At 48.5% G+C, this 12,839-nt stretch overlaps 1 protein-coding gene across 3 annotated transcripts in view; it reads left to right on the top strand.

Moving 5' to 3' along the window:
• The window catches only part of FGF18 (fibroblast growth factor 18), a 64,778-nt gene that overhangs the window by 12,993 nt on the left and 38,946 nt on the right, over positions 1–12,839 (top strand). The window contains exons 1-3 of one of the 3 annotated variants that reach the window (XM_053956975.1): positions 2,322–2,544; positions 3,800–3,911; positions 9,451–9,631. In XM_053956975.1, the coding sequence (XP_053812950.1) occupies positions 9,451–9,631 (181 nt within the window). In that variant the 5' untranslated portion in view covers positions 2,322–2,544; positions 3,800–3,911. Of the gene's footprint in view, positions 1–618; positions 830–2,321; positions 2,545–3,799; positions 3,912–9,450; positions 9,632–12,839 lie in introns of those variants that run through there. The other 2 variants (XM_053956976.1, XM_053956974.1) reach the window with 2 other exon arrangements.

Here is a 12,839-nt window from a genome sequence, read left to right on the forward strand (position 1 = left end):
TTTTTTATTTCTCCCTCTTAATGCTGATGGGTTTTGTGGGCATTCCATGGACAGCCTGAAGCAGAGTTCATAACTTGGAGCAAAAATGCTCATGGAGCCCTTTGGCCTGGGACAACAGACTGGGTTAGCATTGAGGGTGACTCAAGCAGAATTGATCAGTCCTCAGACAGGAGCAGGCAGTGGTGAAGCAGTGAGGGAGCTGACAAAAAAGATGGAGAGACAATTTACAAGGTGATATAGTGCCAGGACAAAAGGGAATGGCTTCACACTGCCAGAGGGCAGGGTTAGATGGGATGTTAGGAAAAGTGCTTCCCTGTGAGGTTGGGAGGTCCTGGCACAGGGTGCCCAGAGCAGCTGTGGCTGCTCCTGGATCCCTGGAAGTGTCCAAGGCCAGGTTGGACACTGGGGCTTGGAGCAACCTGGTATGGTGGAAGGTGTCCTTGCCCGTGGCAGTGTTGGAACCAGGTGATCTTTAAGGTCCCTTGCAACCCAAGCCATTCTATGACTCATCCTGTGGCTCCTCGGGAAGGGGACTCTGTCACAGAGGGAAATCTGGATGGCAAACTGCTGCTCATTCCTTTTGTTAGCAGGTACCGGGCTGGTGTGAATGGCAGGGACTCCAGAGGAGGTCCCTTCCCCTTGGCACCGTTCCCACAGAGGGTCACTGGGTGTTACCTTTTCAGAACGAGCACGAGTGGAACTGACTAGGGCTTAGTAAAAGATTTCCAGAGAGGACACTTAATAGAGGAAAGTGATGCTGGGATAATTCAGTCAAGTCCCCAGGCATCTCTACTGAATCAGCTTTTAGAGAAGCCACCTATCACCTGAGGTCAGTACTTGGAGCTGCTGTGGGGACAGTTGCTGGCCAAGTCTCTGTTTTCTTTGCAAATGCAATGCAAAAAGGTATTTTCTGAGTTCTGCCCTAACCTGGTGTGCACTGCTCGGTAGTTGCTGTGTTTTACCCTAGAGGGAGTTGCTTTTCTGCAGTGGAAGCAAGGATCTGTGTTCCTTGAGGATGTCAGGGGACCACATGAAAGGAGCTCCCAGGATAAGCACTGGATCACCACTGAGGTGCTGCCTCTGCATAAGTTTATTCTCTTGTGGGGATTGTGGTCTTTGATGATCTTCCATCTCCTTCTGATGGCAGGGTTTTCCTGAGTATTCCTCGGGTTTTCTGTATCTCGTGCCTTTGCTCCTGTTTTTGTGGAAGTCTCAACTGGGCTGGTATCAAGCAGAAGAGCAGAGATATCACCTTGAACCTGGCAGGCCTGTGCTTCAAACTGACATTTTAAGTCCTTGTGGTCAATAACTCTGCCTTTTTCCAAGGTTTAGGAAATGCCTGACTAGTTTCAGGGTAGTGGGCTCAGGGTTTCCACTCTGCCTTGCCGCTGTGGCCAAACAGGTTTGCAGCAGGAGCATCTCCCCTGGGGAAAGGGGAGAAAAGGTCAGGGGTGCTTTGAACCTGGCAGGTTGCTCAGTAATTGAACTCAGGTCCAATTGAAGAGGTAAAGTAAGTATTTTTAGTGGGGTGCTGCAGCTTTTGTCCCAGGAACACCCCGCTGGGTGCTCTGCCCTGGTCTCCACTGCAGCCCCACTGCTGTGGCCACCCAGGCTCCTCCAGCGCTGGGTGAGCAGCAGAGGGTCATGGGGACAGCCGGTGTGCTTAGCCAGCAGCGCCCTTGGGTGGGGCAGGCAGCCCCTCAGCCCTGTTCTCACCTGTGCAGAGCCACCTGTGCTGGGCACGGGTTTAATTCCTGCATACCAGGGCAGGTTATTTCAGCAGGAGTGCTTTCTCCATCAAGAAAATAAGGTTTTTTTGTTAAGGTAGTGGAGCCAGTTGTACCATGCTGAGCTCCCCAGTCCATAGTTTCACAGGGCTTGGTTTGGGCTGTTCTGCAAAGCCTGCTGCAGATTTCTTTGCAGCAACACCGATGCTGTGAGGAGGGACAGGGACATGAAATGACTTCTGAGAAATCTGTGTGTCGTGGTGGGAGCAGTGAGGAGTAGTGGCAGCAGCACAGAGCCTCTTAGGGATGTGGGATCCAGTGTGGCCCAGGTGAAGGATGAAGGACATTGCCACTGGTCAACAGAGTCTAGGGGACATGGATGAACACAGAAACTTCCTCTGGAGCAGAGAGTGCACCCCATGCAGAGGTGCCAAAGCTGGAGTGGTCACACCTGTGTGCTGTCAGGTCAGACCTTGCAGCTCTGACCTCCCTCACAAGCCCTGGGCAGCGTCTCAGGGAGGCAACCCTTAGCCAGGCGCAGGGGAAGTCAGAAAGACCACCCAGTTCTGATAAGGGCAATTTAGAAAGGAAGGGGAAGATTGTGAAAAGAGGGGCAAAGGGGCACAAAGGGAAGAAAAAACCCACCCCACCGCTGAACAAAACTGAAGATCAAGACTGCTGTTAAACACACTGCCTGTGAGGGAGGTCTCACCGTGCCTTTTCTAATCTAGAGCCAGCCAGGATTGTATTAACAGCTTCAACGCAATGGAACAAATTAATCCCTGATGTAATTGAAATCGGTGAGGTCGCACAATAGGTGAGTTTGACCCAGTGGGATAGAAATAGAACAAGTATTGGAATGAAGGAGTGAAACGAAGTCACACTGTTCAGCCATTGGTATTTCATTCCTAGAAACAAAGGCCAGACAAATGCAGAGAATACATGGCTCTGCTGGGCATGGTTGAAAGCTGCTCAATAATATCAAGCTTTGAAGGGATATTTCTGTGTGGAGAGGAAGTATATAGCAGAGATATAACAAGCATTAAAAAAGAAAAAAAAGACAAAGAAAGAAAGGAAGGAAGAAAAAACCCTGCTTGCTCCTTGCCTGATGGATAGCATGGTAAAATAATATTATTATTTTAATATTATAATTATTAAAACAGCTATTAACTAATAATCATCACCATCATCCTCATCAAGATATATCACAATTGGAGAAAAATAAGAAAAAGATTTAAGGTCTAAACTGTATTTCTGGAGACTCGAACTGTCAAGAGCCCATGGCAAGCTGTGGCCTCCCACAGCTTAGGTACATGGGGTTGGTTTGCTTTGGTCAACACAGGTAGCAGGAACTGGTCCCACTGGAGCTGCCTTTGGATGCTGGGAGGGGGCTCAGTCTTGGCCCCTTTGGTGCTGCAGCACCAGGGCACAGCTCAGGGGCATGGGGGGCACCGGGGCTGCCTAGTGCAGGCAGCTGAGCTGCTGCTGCTTGTGGTGACATTGTCAGTAATGTGACCTGGGAGCTGCTGGCAGCGACCTGTTCTGAACCAGTGAGAACAGACAGGTGCAGGGGGAGATGAGAGGCTGGGGGCTGCATTTCAGCACCTCAGCAGCACTCTGGTGCTGAGCTGGGCTCCTAAAAGTCATTCATCAAGGCTGAAACCCTGCTCTTCCCCAGGATTAACCATTTCCCAGGGTCCAACAAGTTTAGAATCTCACCATATCACACATGGTGCATTTTCACAGTTCTGGCTATGGCTCATTCCACCATCAAAAAGAGAAACTTAGTTTTCTGGAAGGTGGCATCATCTTTCTCTAGAAAACGGTCAAATGCTGATTGATGGGCCATAAAACATTCATTTCCTTAAGCTCTCAAGTTCCAATTGTTTGGCACTCCCTCCAGCCTCCCTCCTGGTTTCATACCAGGCTCAGTAACACTGTGCCTGCCATTCCAAGGCCGACAGATGCGTTGCTTTTGCAGTGGTGCATGGCTTGGACAGCTGGTGGGGTCTCGGAGCTGCTGGAAGTGTGGCTGAGTGATGGCTGCATTTCTCAGAGGTTGTGTGTTTCAGAGGGAGCAGAGGTCTGACACTGCCCGAGGAGATTCAATCTGCCTTTCTGAATGCACAAGTCAGCTCTCTGGAGGAAAGGAGGCTTCGCTTGCAGAACAGCTTTTGGATCCAAGTATGTGTCACCTCATGGAGCTGTGTCCGCTTTTCTAAGCCCTGGAAATGTGTTCTCCTTGGGTCTTACTTAACATTTCTGAAATCCAAAGGGACAGGCAGGCTTGACCCCTGCATCACCCCATTTCTTTCTCCTTTTTCAGCTTTCTCACCAAAAAGAAATATCAAAAAGCATTTCAAGTGAAATACTTTGTAAATGCCTTTGGTAGAGTTTTTTGTGGAATCTCATATCTGATCACTTTGAACAACCACTTCCACAGTGCTCCATGCCCTTTCTCACTGACCATCCCAAAGGGTGCCTAGTCACCATCCATGGTGACATCTCCCACAGTTTAAGAGTGCAGCTTAAATTTTTGGATATTTATTTTTCAAGAAAAAACTATTTTTCAATGGGTATCAGGAAGAAACAAACACCAAAGCAAAGCTCTAAGTTCTCTTATATGGAAAGGCTTAGCTCCATTTGTGGAATTCTGGCACTATTGCACCATGGCCTCTCTCCCATTGGATATACAGAGCTTCACTGCAAAGTACCTTCTCTGCACATCTGAGTGTGGAGCTGCTTTTCCAAATGTGCTCCTAAACCCACAGAAGGAACCACGCCCAAGCACTGCTCATCCACTCCCATCTGGCTCTGGGAGGCTCTGCGACATGATGGTAACAACATCCTGCTGGTGGATTGACTTTGCAGTTAAATGGAGGAAAGAGGAGTGCATGTGTTTCACTGTGTGCTGAGGGTGGCTGTCATGAGGAGCCAGCAAATCCTGCTGTGATTTGTATACAGGAATTCCGCCAAAGTCATGGAAGCAAAGTGGTTTGTTACTTGCCTTTGAGGGCTTGAGAGAGAGATCTGTTTTGGATATCCTCTTGTTGACCTTATTGAGTTAACTTTCATGTGTTTAGAAGGTCATGGAGAAAATCATTAATATTAGGTTGATTTGATGGCTGAAAGGTAATAAGTATTTCCTGCTTATCAGATGGGGTTTGAGAGGACTTTGAATAGCCTGATTTGTTTATCTTTTGCAATCGGTATGGCCTTTAGCTAGAGGGATTTTGTATTCCTGGTTCAGGTGGGGGAATGACATATGGAGCTCTCTATTGAGATCTCCGTAGCATAAATAGCAAAACACCAGGAAATCCTCAAGTCCAGCTCCCAGCTAACATGGGTATGCTGTGGGCCTTGGACATCTCATGCTGTAACACTTTATGACATGAACAATAACAGATTAACATCCCCCATTACTGGAAAGCTTGAAATAGAAAAATCCGAAATGCGTGGAGGTTGGTTGGGTGGAAAGCCAAATCCTGCAAACGTGGCTTGGCACGGCCAGGTTTCATTGACCTTGGCGAGACTAGGATTGCTCCATTCACAGGAGGCATCTGTGAGAGCAGAGATGGGGCACAAGCCTGTGCAGGGCTGACATCAGAGTGCTGCTGTTGGAGGCTTTTGCCGCTCCTGAGCTTTTCTTGGATTAATGCACAGTGAAACCTTTGGCTGCATCAGCAAAATGGTCTTTCCCTCACCCTCCATCTGGGATTTAACAAAGAGGGGAGTCATTCTTTAAGCTGAAGGATCATTGTAAAGCCATTTAAAATGAAATTCACTCTTATTTGGGAAACATTTGGCAAAAGAGCACATGAAAATCTCCCGTTGTGGACTTGCTGGATGTCATTTTTGGTTCCTTTTGCTGTTGGAAAAGGAGGTAGGACTGAATGCTCCACCTTGAATGATAGGGCAAGGACAACAGACGAGGGATAGCAGCTTCCTTTCATGAGTGAGACATTTCTGTTGCTTCTGGGGCTTGAGGTGATGGTTGTTTTTAAAATAAATGCTATTTATTCCCTTGTATAAACTCTGGATAGCCAGCTGTGTTTGTAGCTGGATATTATCATTGAAAGGTGTAGTGAAAAATAAATAATAAATAGATAAGGAATTGATGGAAAAGGAAAAGAGAAGAGTGAAAATGAAACTAAATTCAATGTTCTTATTGGACAACTGGGATTTTGCAGGTTATAAATTGTTGCCAAAGAATGAGATGGAGTTACACAAAACCACTATCCTGAGATGCTGAAATGGACATGCACAGATAGCAGCCCATACCAGCTGGACAGATGCCAGACAGACCATAATACAACCCCAAATCCCTGGAAGAGTCCTGTCTCTTGTGTCCCACAGTGCTGCTCAGGAGCTAGAAGGTGCAAGCAGCCCTTTCCTTCAGAGACCTGTTGTGTGGAGCTCTGGACCCAGGGTCTGTTTTGCTGCCTATGTGGAGGTGTGGATGATCAGACTGAAAGGCAAAAAAGGGCCTCATTTTGTGTATGATATGTTATGTGCAGTAAACAGGAAAACTTTCTTTGGTGAACAGGAGTGAAAGCCCTTCAGTTTAAGGGTCTTAAAGATATTTCTGCATTCAAGTGTATTTGAGGGTGAGTCTACTTGGTTTCAGGTGACCTCCTTGACTGCGTGTTGGCAATCAGTTGCCAAAGGAAACATATGTTACCAATTTTTATGAGATTTATAGAAGAGTCTGTCTTTTGGTATATACATGGAGTTCCTTATCTCAGAGAGGTTTGCTGCTTGAGGGAGTGTACCCTGTAGGGAAGAAGTCCTGTGAGAATGGATTTTAGCAATGATCAAACAGGTTTTATCTCATTAAATCAACACTATGTGAAGTTTTTTTTGGGGGGTATTGATATTCTCTGCTGCAGGCCAGATGCAGCCTGGGCTGGCACTGTTAATTCCCTTTGGCCACCCTCCAGCAGAGCATCCTGTTTCCACACGGTGGTTAAGTGTGAGCTTATCTTTAAGCAGGTGGCTAAATCCGGGTGGTTTCACTGCTGCTCTTACCACGGCTTCTGGCCAGGAGACAGCTCAGCTGCAAGGGGAACCTATAGCCTGTTCCTTTTCCAAGATTTGTGGCCTGGGTCAGAACCGGGCACTTCTAGGGAAGTGGTGGAGTGACACACACTAGGCTGACTGTATTTCGGGGTCAGCATCACCTGCTGATTCCTGCATCAGCTACTTCAGGCCTTGGCTATGGGCTTGCCAGCCAGCTTCTTGGACAGGGGAAGAGGAGATGTCACCCCCTGTGCTGCTGGTGCTCTACTTGCATAAGGAAAGGGTGCTTAATTAGCTGATCTTAGGCAAGACAGTAGTGAAAAAGGTGCACAGGTGTGTTGGTGACATGTTGGAGCTGAGCACTGTGCAGGAAGCTCCGTGGGTATTCCTGGGCCCACCGAGGCACTGCAGCTAAGGGCTGGGGCCTCTGCAGTGTGAGTGCTCCAGAAACAATTAGAAGAGAATTAAAATGTGTTTTGGAAAATAGATTGCATTTTCTGTTGGGAGTTTCCAAAAAAGCAAAGCAACCTGCCCTTCCCCCCACTTCAAATCCCACCTGTTTTGGTTTTTTCCTAGAAAAATGTGAAATTCATTAACATGTGGTGAAAGCAATGTAACGACGTCATCTTGATTTAAAATCTGTTTTAAATCTTAAAATAACAGAGCCAGAATTTTAGCTGCAAAAAGCCTTGCTTTGTGGGCACAAGGCAGACTGTCAGCATGACTGGAACATCTCTGTGTTTGGTAGTTTAGCATCCTTTGCAACAATGGGATTTGAAAAAAAAAAAGCAAGAAAATTCATGGCAAGGAGAAAAAGAAATTAATATGATTTCTGTCAAAAGTCAAGTCCTGTGTGCTTTGCTCAGGTGTAGCTGTGGTGCCTGGGGAGGGCAGGGCAAGCAGAGCCCTGCTCTGTGCTGGCCAGAGCTCTGTCAGCATCCTGATGTGGCACCCTACCATGCCCTCTGGCTAGGGGCTGCTCCTCCTCCTGCTCCCCAGCTCTGGGTCACAGCTCCTGGCCACCCTGTTTTCTGAGAGTGGGAAATACTGTGACCCCTGTCTGTCACCTCTGACATCGCAGTGAATGTCCCAGCATTGCCCTGAGCCTCCCTTGCCCAGCCTCTGCCTTCGGCTCCCTATGAGCATCTGACAGCCAAATCAGAGATAAATCACTTTCTCCTCAAAACATCAAATACCAAAATCCCAGATTTTAGTAACAGCACTGAAGGCAATCCCGAAGCATCACTGGGAACCTCATTGCTGCTGCTGCTCTGCTGATCTTGGGCTTTGGCTTAGGGTGCTTTCTGAAGGTCTGGTGCTCAGCAGCACTGCCTGAGAGAGATTTTCTTCCTGTTGCAGGCCTGGGTGTCCCCAGGATAACTGGAAAAGCTGCAAAGTTCTAGTGAGGCTTTCACTTTCAGGCTTCACTGTATTTGCTGGTATGAGATGATGTGCAGAAGGCTGAAGTGGGGCTCTTTGATGTGTTGTGGCCACTTTCTTTATGTGTTTTAGTCAGGAGTGGATCTGAACAAGGATTTATTCACCTTTTCCATTTTCATTGCCAATTCCCACCCCACACTGCTACATCAGAACACTTTTGCTTGCAGACCATGTTTCGTGTCATTTATTGTGCTCTAAAGGGAGTCTGCCACCAAAATGTTGCCCATCTGTGAGTTTGGAGTGGACAGTGTGGATGTTGTGGTGCAAATGCTCCACAGGTCATAGATGGAGCAATTTTTGGGCTTTCCTGTTGTTTGGGTGTGAAGAGCTTTTTGGATGCATGCTGCCCAGTCTCCCCTTTGGGAAGGCATCTTGAGAACAGTGGTGTTGTTGGGTCCTCTGACCTTGGGCAAGTCAGGAGACTCTTTGGAAGGAAAAGTGGGACTACTGTTTTGATATTTCTTGGGAATACTTAAAATAGGAAACAAAATGAAAAGTTTACATTAATATTTTAAGCTGTAGTGAACTAAGGTTAATTTACTCCCTTGGCCAGAACAAACAGATGAGGTGTCTGAGGCTGTCAGACCCCTCCTGATCACAGCCACTGGTGGAAAAGCTGGTTTGACTCTCACCACTCCTCCTGTGGCCCTTTTGAGGTGGGCAGAAACACATCCATGGCTGGTGACCATGTGGTGGCTTCACTGCAGAGAAGCAGATCTAGTCAGTTAAGCTGAAGAGTATACAAGTGTCACTTCGGTTGTAGTGGATTTTATGCCAGTGTGAAGTTCAAGTCCAGACTGCTAAGGGCAACACGAAGAGTTTTTTCCCTTGACTTTTTCTTGTAGTTAACCCAGACAATCAGTGCAGCTACTGAAAGTGATGCACCAAATCTCTGAGAAGGGTTTGGCTGTCCACACTTTCCAATTTGTGCCCATGTAACCTGCTAGAGGCTGTGCATATATAGTGGGGAGCCTAATTTATGGCCAGCATGGCTGACTAGGATTTAATCAAAGCGGGAATGAGCAGAAGTTTTTATTCAAAAACCCCCAGTTTGATTGTAATGGCCCAGGTTTGTTTTACTGTGGAGACCCAGCTCTGGGTGGAATTATACACGAGTACTTGACACTGCTGCCAGGTGAAAGGCAGCCAAATCTGAGTCCCCCAGTGCCCGTGCCCCTGGCAGGCTAGTCTGCAGTCCCTCTGCCCCAGAGCCTTGTGTTCATGGTCTGTTCTGCTCTCTCTCCCCACTCCCCACCCATCTCAGATGTTTGCTGCTGAGGAGAATGTGGATTTTCGGATACACGTGGAGAATCAGACGCGAGCGAGGGATGATGTGAGCAGGAAGCAGCTTCGGCTCTATCAGCTTTACAGCAGGACAAGTGGGAAGCACATCCAAGTGCTCGGCAGGAGGATCAGTGCCAAAGGAGAAGATGGAGATAAATATGGTAAGAATATTTACTGGATCCCCCAGACTTCAGGTCAAAGGCTTTAATCCAGGATGTTGTGTTACCTCTTGGGAGAAAAGTAATAAGAGCAATAAAAACCAAAATAAAATGAAAAATAACATTTCCAGGTTAAGAACATGAGATTTGTTTTGCTGGTGCTGCCTCCCAGCTGCAGGCAGTTCCCACAGTACTGCCATGCCCCAATTTATTAGTGTATGGTTGAAGAAAAGAATGTCTTTCTCCCCAAGCCATGAGCTCACAGTGTGTTTACTGCAATTCATAAATGATGCCGAAATTGGTGGTTGGGGAAGTCCTTTCGCCATGAACTCTTGGACTCGCATTTCAGTGAATCCAGTGTTTGAATGAAGCACTCTCATCTTTTTGGGTGGTGGGATGTTTGGTTTGAACTGAAAGTAGACTTTGAGAGCTTTGAGAGTTCCCTAGAGCTCAAGCTGAATCTCTGAGTGTGTGTGGATCTTGCAGGAAAAACAATACTTACCCTGTGCTAGCAGTGCATTCAACTGTCCTTGTTCTGATTTGCACACAAGCAACATGCTGGAAATGCTGCTAGAGGCTGGGCTATGAAAAATGCTGTAATTCTGGTTCATTTTGAGATGGTTTCTGCTAAGATGCTTTTACTCTAGTTGTCTGTTGGGAGGATTTTAGGGATGTTGAGAACACTGGTCCTGTTTGTGTTTGGGATGTGCGGCCCTGTGTGTTCCTGTGCTGCTGCACAGGTGTGTGAGTTTGCTGGCTCAACCATTTGTGTGGAATTGTCGGGTGCAGCACTGGTGAGGTAGAGCTGAGCTACGAGGAGGGCAGGTCAAAATCTGGGAGCGGTTGTTCCCTCAGGAAGCTTCAGGATGGATGAGGCACACGCTGAGCACTGAGGGCAGCTGCTACCACTGCTGGCACAGGTGCAGGAGCAGCGAGCTGTTCCACGGGAAGCGACAGCCAGAGAGCACCTGGCAGGTGGGAAGTGACCCCCCCCCAAGGCACTTGTGTAGGGTCAGCCCCTCTCTCAGAGAAAGCCCTGCCCTCAGGTCTCATCAACCTTGTCCTTTGTCATTCCCAAATTTCTAGATATTACAGGGCGGAAATGTGCCACTTGGCTGCTAATTATTTTGTCAATTTATGGCATTCATCCTCCTGAGCTCTGATGTGTAAACGAGGCGCTGGGCGCTGCCGTCGCCGCCCGGGTGCGGCTCCTGCCCGCGGTGGCTGTCAGGTGCCGTGATGGAGTTTTCCTCTCGGTGAAAGAAGGCGGCATTTACAGTGGGTGCAGCAGGGAAGTGTTCCCGGGAGCAGTTGACAAGTGCTAATTTATGTGTCAAAGCCCATCTTGTCCCCTTCATACATATGCAATCGTGTCTGAACAACAAACCCGCGCGTGCGGGAGCGTGCTCGTGGCCGACGATGGTGCTGCCATGACAGAGCCCGAGATTCCGGGCCGGGAGCTCCTGTATCCCTGCCTGCCTCCAAACCCCCGCTCCTGCATCCCTGCCTGTCTCCAAACCCCCGCACCCCGAATCCTTCCCTGCCTCTCTCCAAACCCCGCTCCCCCATCCCTGCCTGCCTCCAAACCCTGCTCCCCCATCCCTGCCTGTCTTCAAACCCTGCTCCCGCTGCCGGTGTGCTCCGTGGGTTGTTTGCCTGCACCCCCAGACCCGCCCGACTCCGTCCCCAGAGCTTCCTCAGCAAACGCGCCCGAGGCTGCAGAGCCTTCTCGCCCCCAGCCCTGTGAAAGGTTATGGAAATCTGCTCTTGGTGCTGCTTGGCACGGAGCACTTGGAGCATGATAATCGGGGAGACAGTGAGGTGGGACACGGCACGCCGGGATGGAACCACGCAAAGCTCCTGTCCGGGATAATGGAGGGGGGAGAGATGTCGGAGTTACTGGAGTGAGAACCATCTGTGTTACAGCCCAACCTGGACACAAAGGCAATGACACAGGGTTCATTATGTGCCAGGAACCCCTCCCCCTGAGGCATTATTATGGAGTAACCTTTGATCAAGACCAGAGAGAGGCTTAAACCGGGTCTGGGGATCTCAGCAGTTGCAAACTTTTGATCCACATCTCCGTCTTGCCGGTCAGGTCTGCATCTGGAGGAGGACACCTCCCACGCAGCAGATGGCTGAGTGTCCCCCTGCCCTTTCCCTCCCCTTCCCTCTGCGTTACAGAGCCGGACTGTGCCACCCTCGCAGATGGCACCGGCTCCCCCGGCTCCTGCCCCGGCCCTGCCGAGGGAGTGCACGGCGAGGGCGATGTGGGTTGGCCTAAGGATTGCAGCTTGGGGAAGGCTTTGGGAGGAGAAGCACGTCTGAGAAATGTCTGAGAAAAGGCAAGAGACGTGGGAAAAGGTGCCCGTGTGCTGGCTCCAGCCGTGAATTCTCTCAACAGTCCGGTCCAACTGGGAGAAGGTGATATCCCGCAAGGACCACGCCGTGGGAAGCTCTGTCAGGGCGAAGGCCCCTGGTGCTCATCACCAGCCCATTAGCACCAGCCCGTTTTAAGGATAGCGGAATAAATAATGTTTTAGCACCTCTTTCCCCTCTTCCCTTACATTCACAATAGTGTCCAAATGTTTCTTTTTTTGATTTTTTTTTTGTGGTTTTTTGTTTGTTTGTTTGTTTGTTTTTTGATTTTTTCTTTTCTTTTTTTTTTTTTTTTGCACATATCCAGCTTCCAAATGGGAGGGTTGTCCTGCCTTTGAAGGGAGGTTACTTTTATTGCAAGGTTTATTGACTTCTGTAAAACTTCTCACCTCTTGGCTGCAAAGAATGCCCAGAATAGAGGGGAAGTGGCAGATCTCAGGCAGGGAACTTCTGCTTTCCAAGCAGCCACCCCAAGTACAGCAAAATGAGCAGCCAGCCCTGGCTCAGGGAGGAATGATGCTGCAGGGCTGGGGGATCAGGCCAGAGGAATCCCCGTTGACTGCTTTATCCAGGCGTGCAAATGCCATGCGCAAGGCAAAATGCATGCTCTGCAATGCATAATTCTGCGGTCATAATAATTCCGGTGTGTAATTTTTGGTTTATGCATTCTTCGGGGCCAAGATCTGGCCCCGTGTATCAGATTATTAAATGGCAAATTAAGTCAGTTAATAGAATTAATTGAGTCGATGTAATCCATTTAATCAGATGGATTTGATCCCTTCTCAGATGAATTAGAGTCCATTAACGGATAATTATTGGACTAAATTAAATC

Source organism: Vidua chalybeata, chromosome 15 (genome assembly GCF_026979565.1).
Source record: "Vidua chalybeata isolate OUT-0048 chromosome 15, bVidCha1 merged haplotype, whole genome shotgun sequence".
NCBI lineage: Eukaryota > Metazoa > Chordata > Aves > Passeriformes > Viduidae > Vidua > Vidua chalybeata.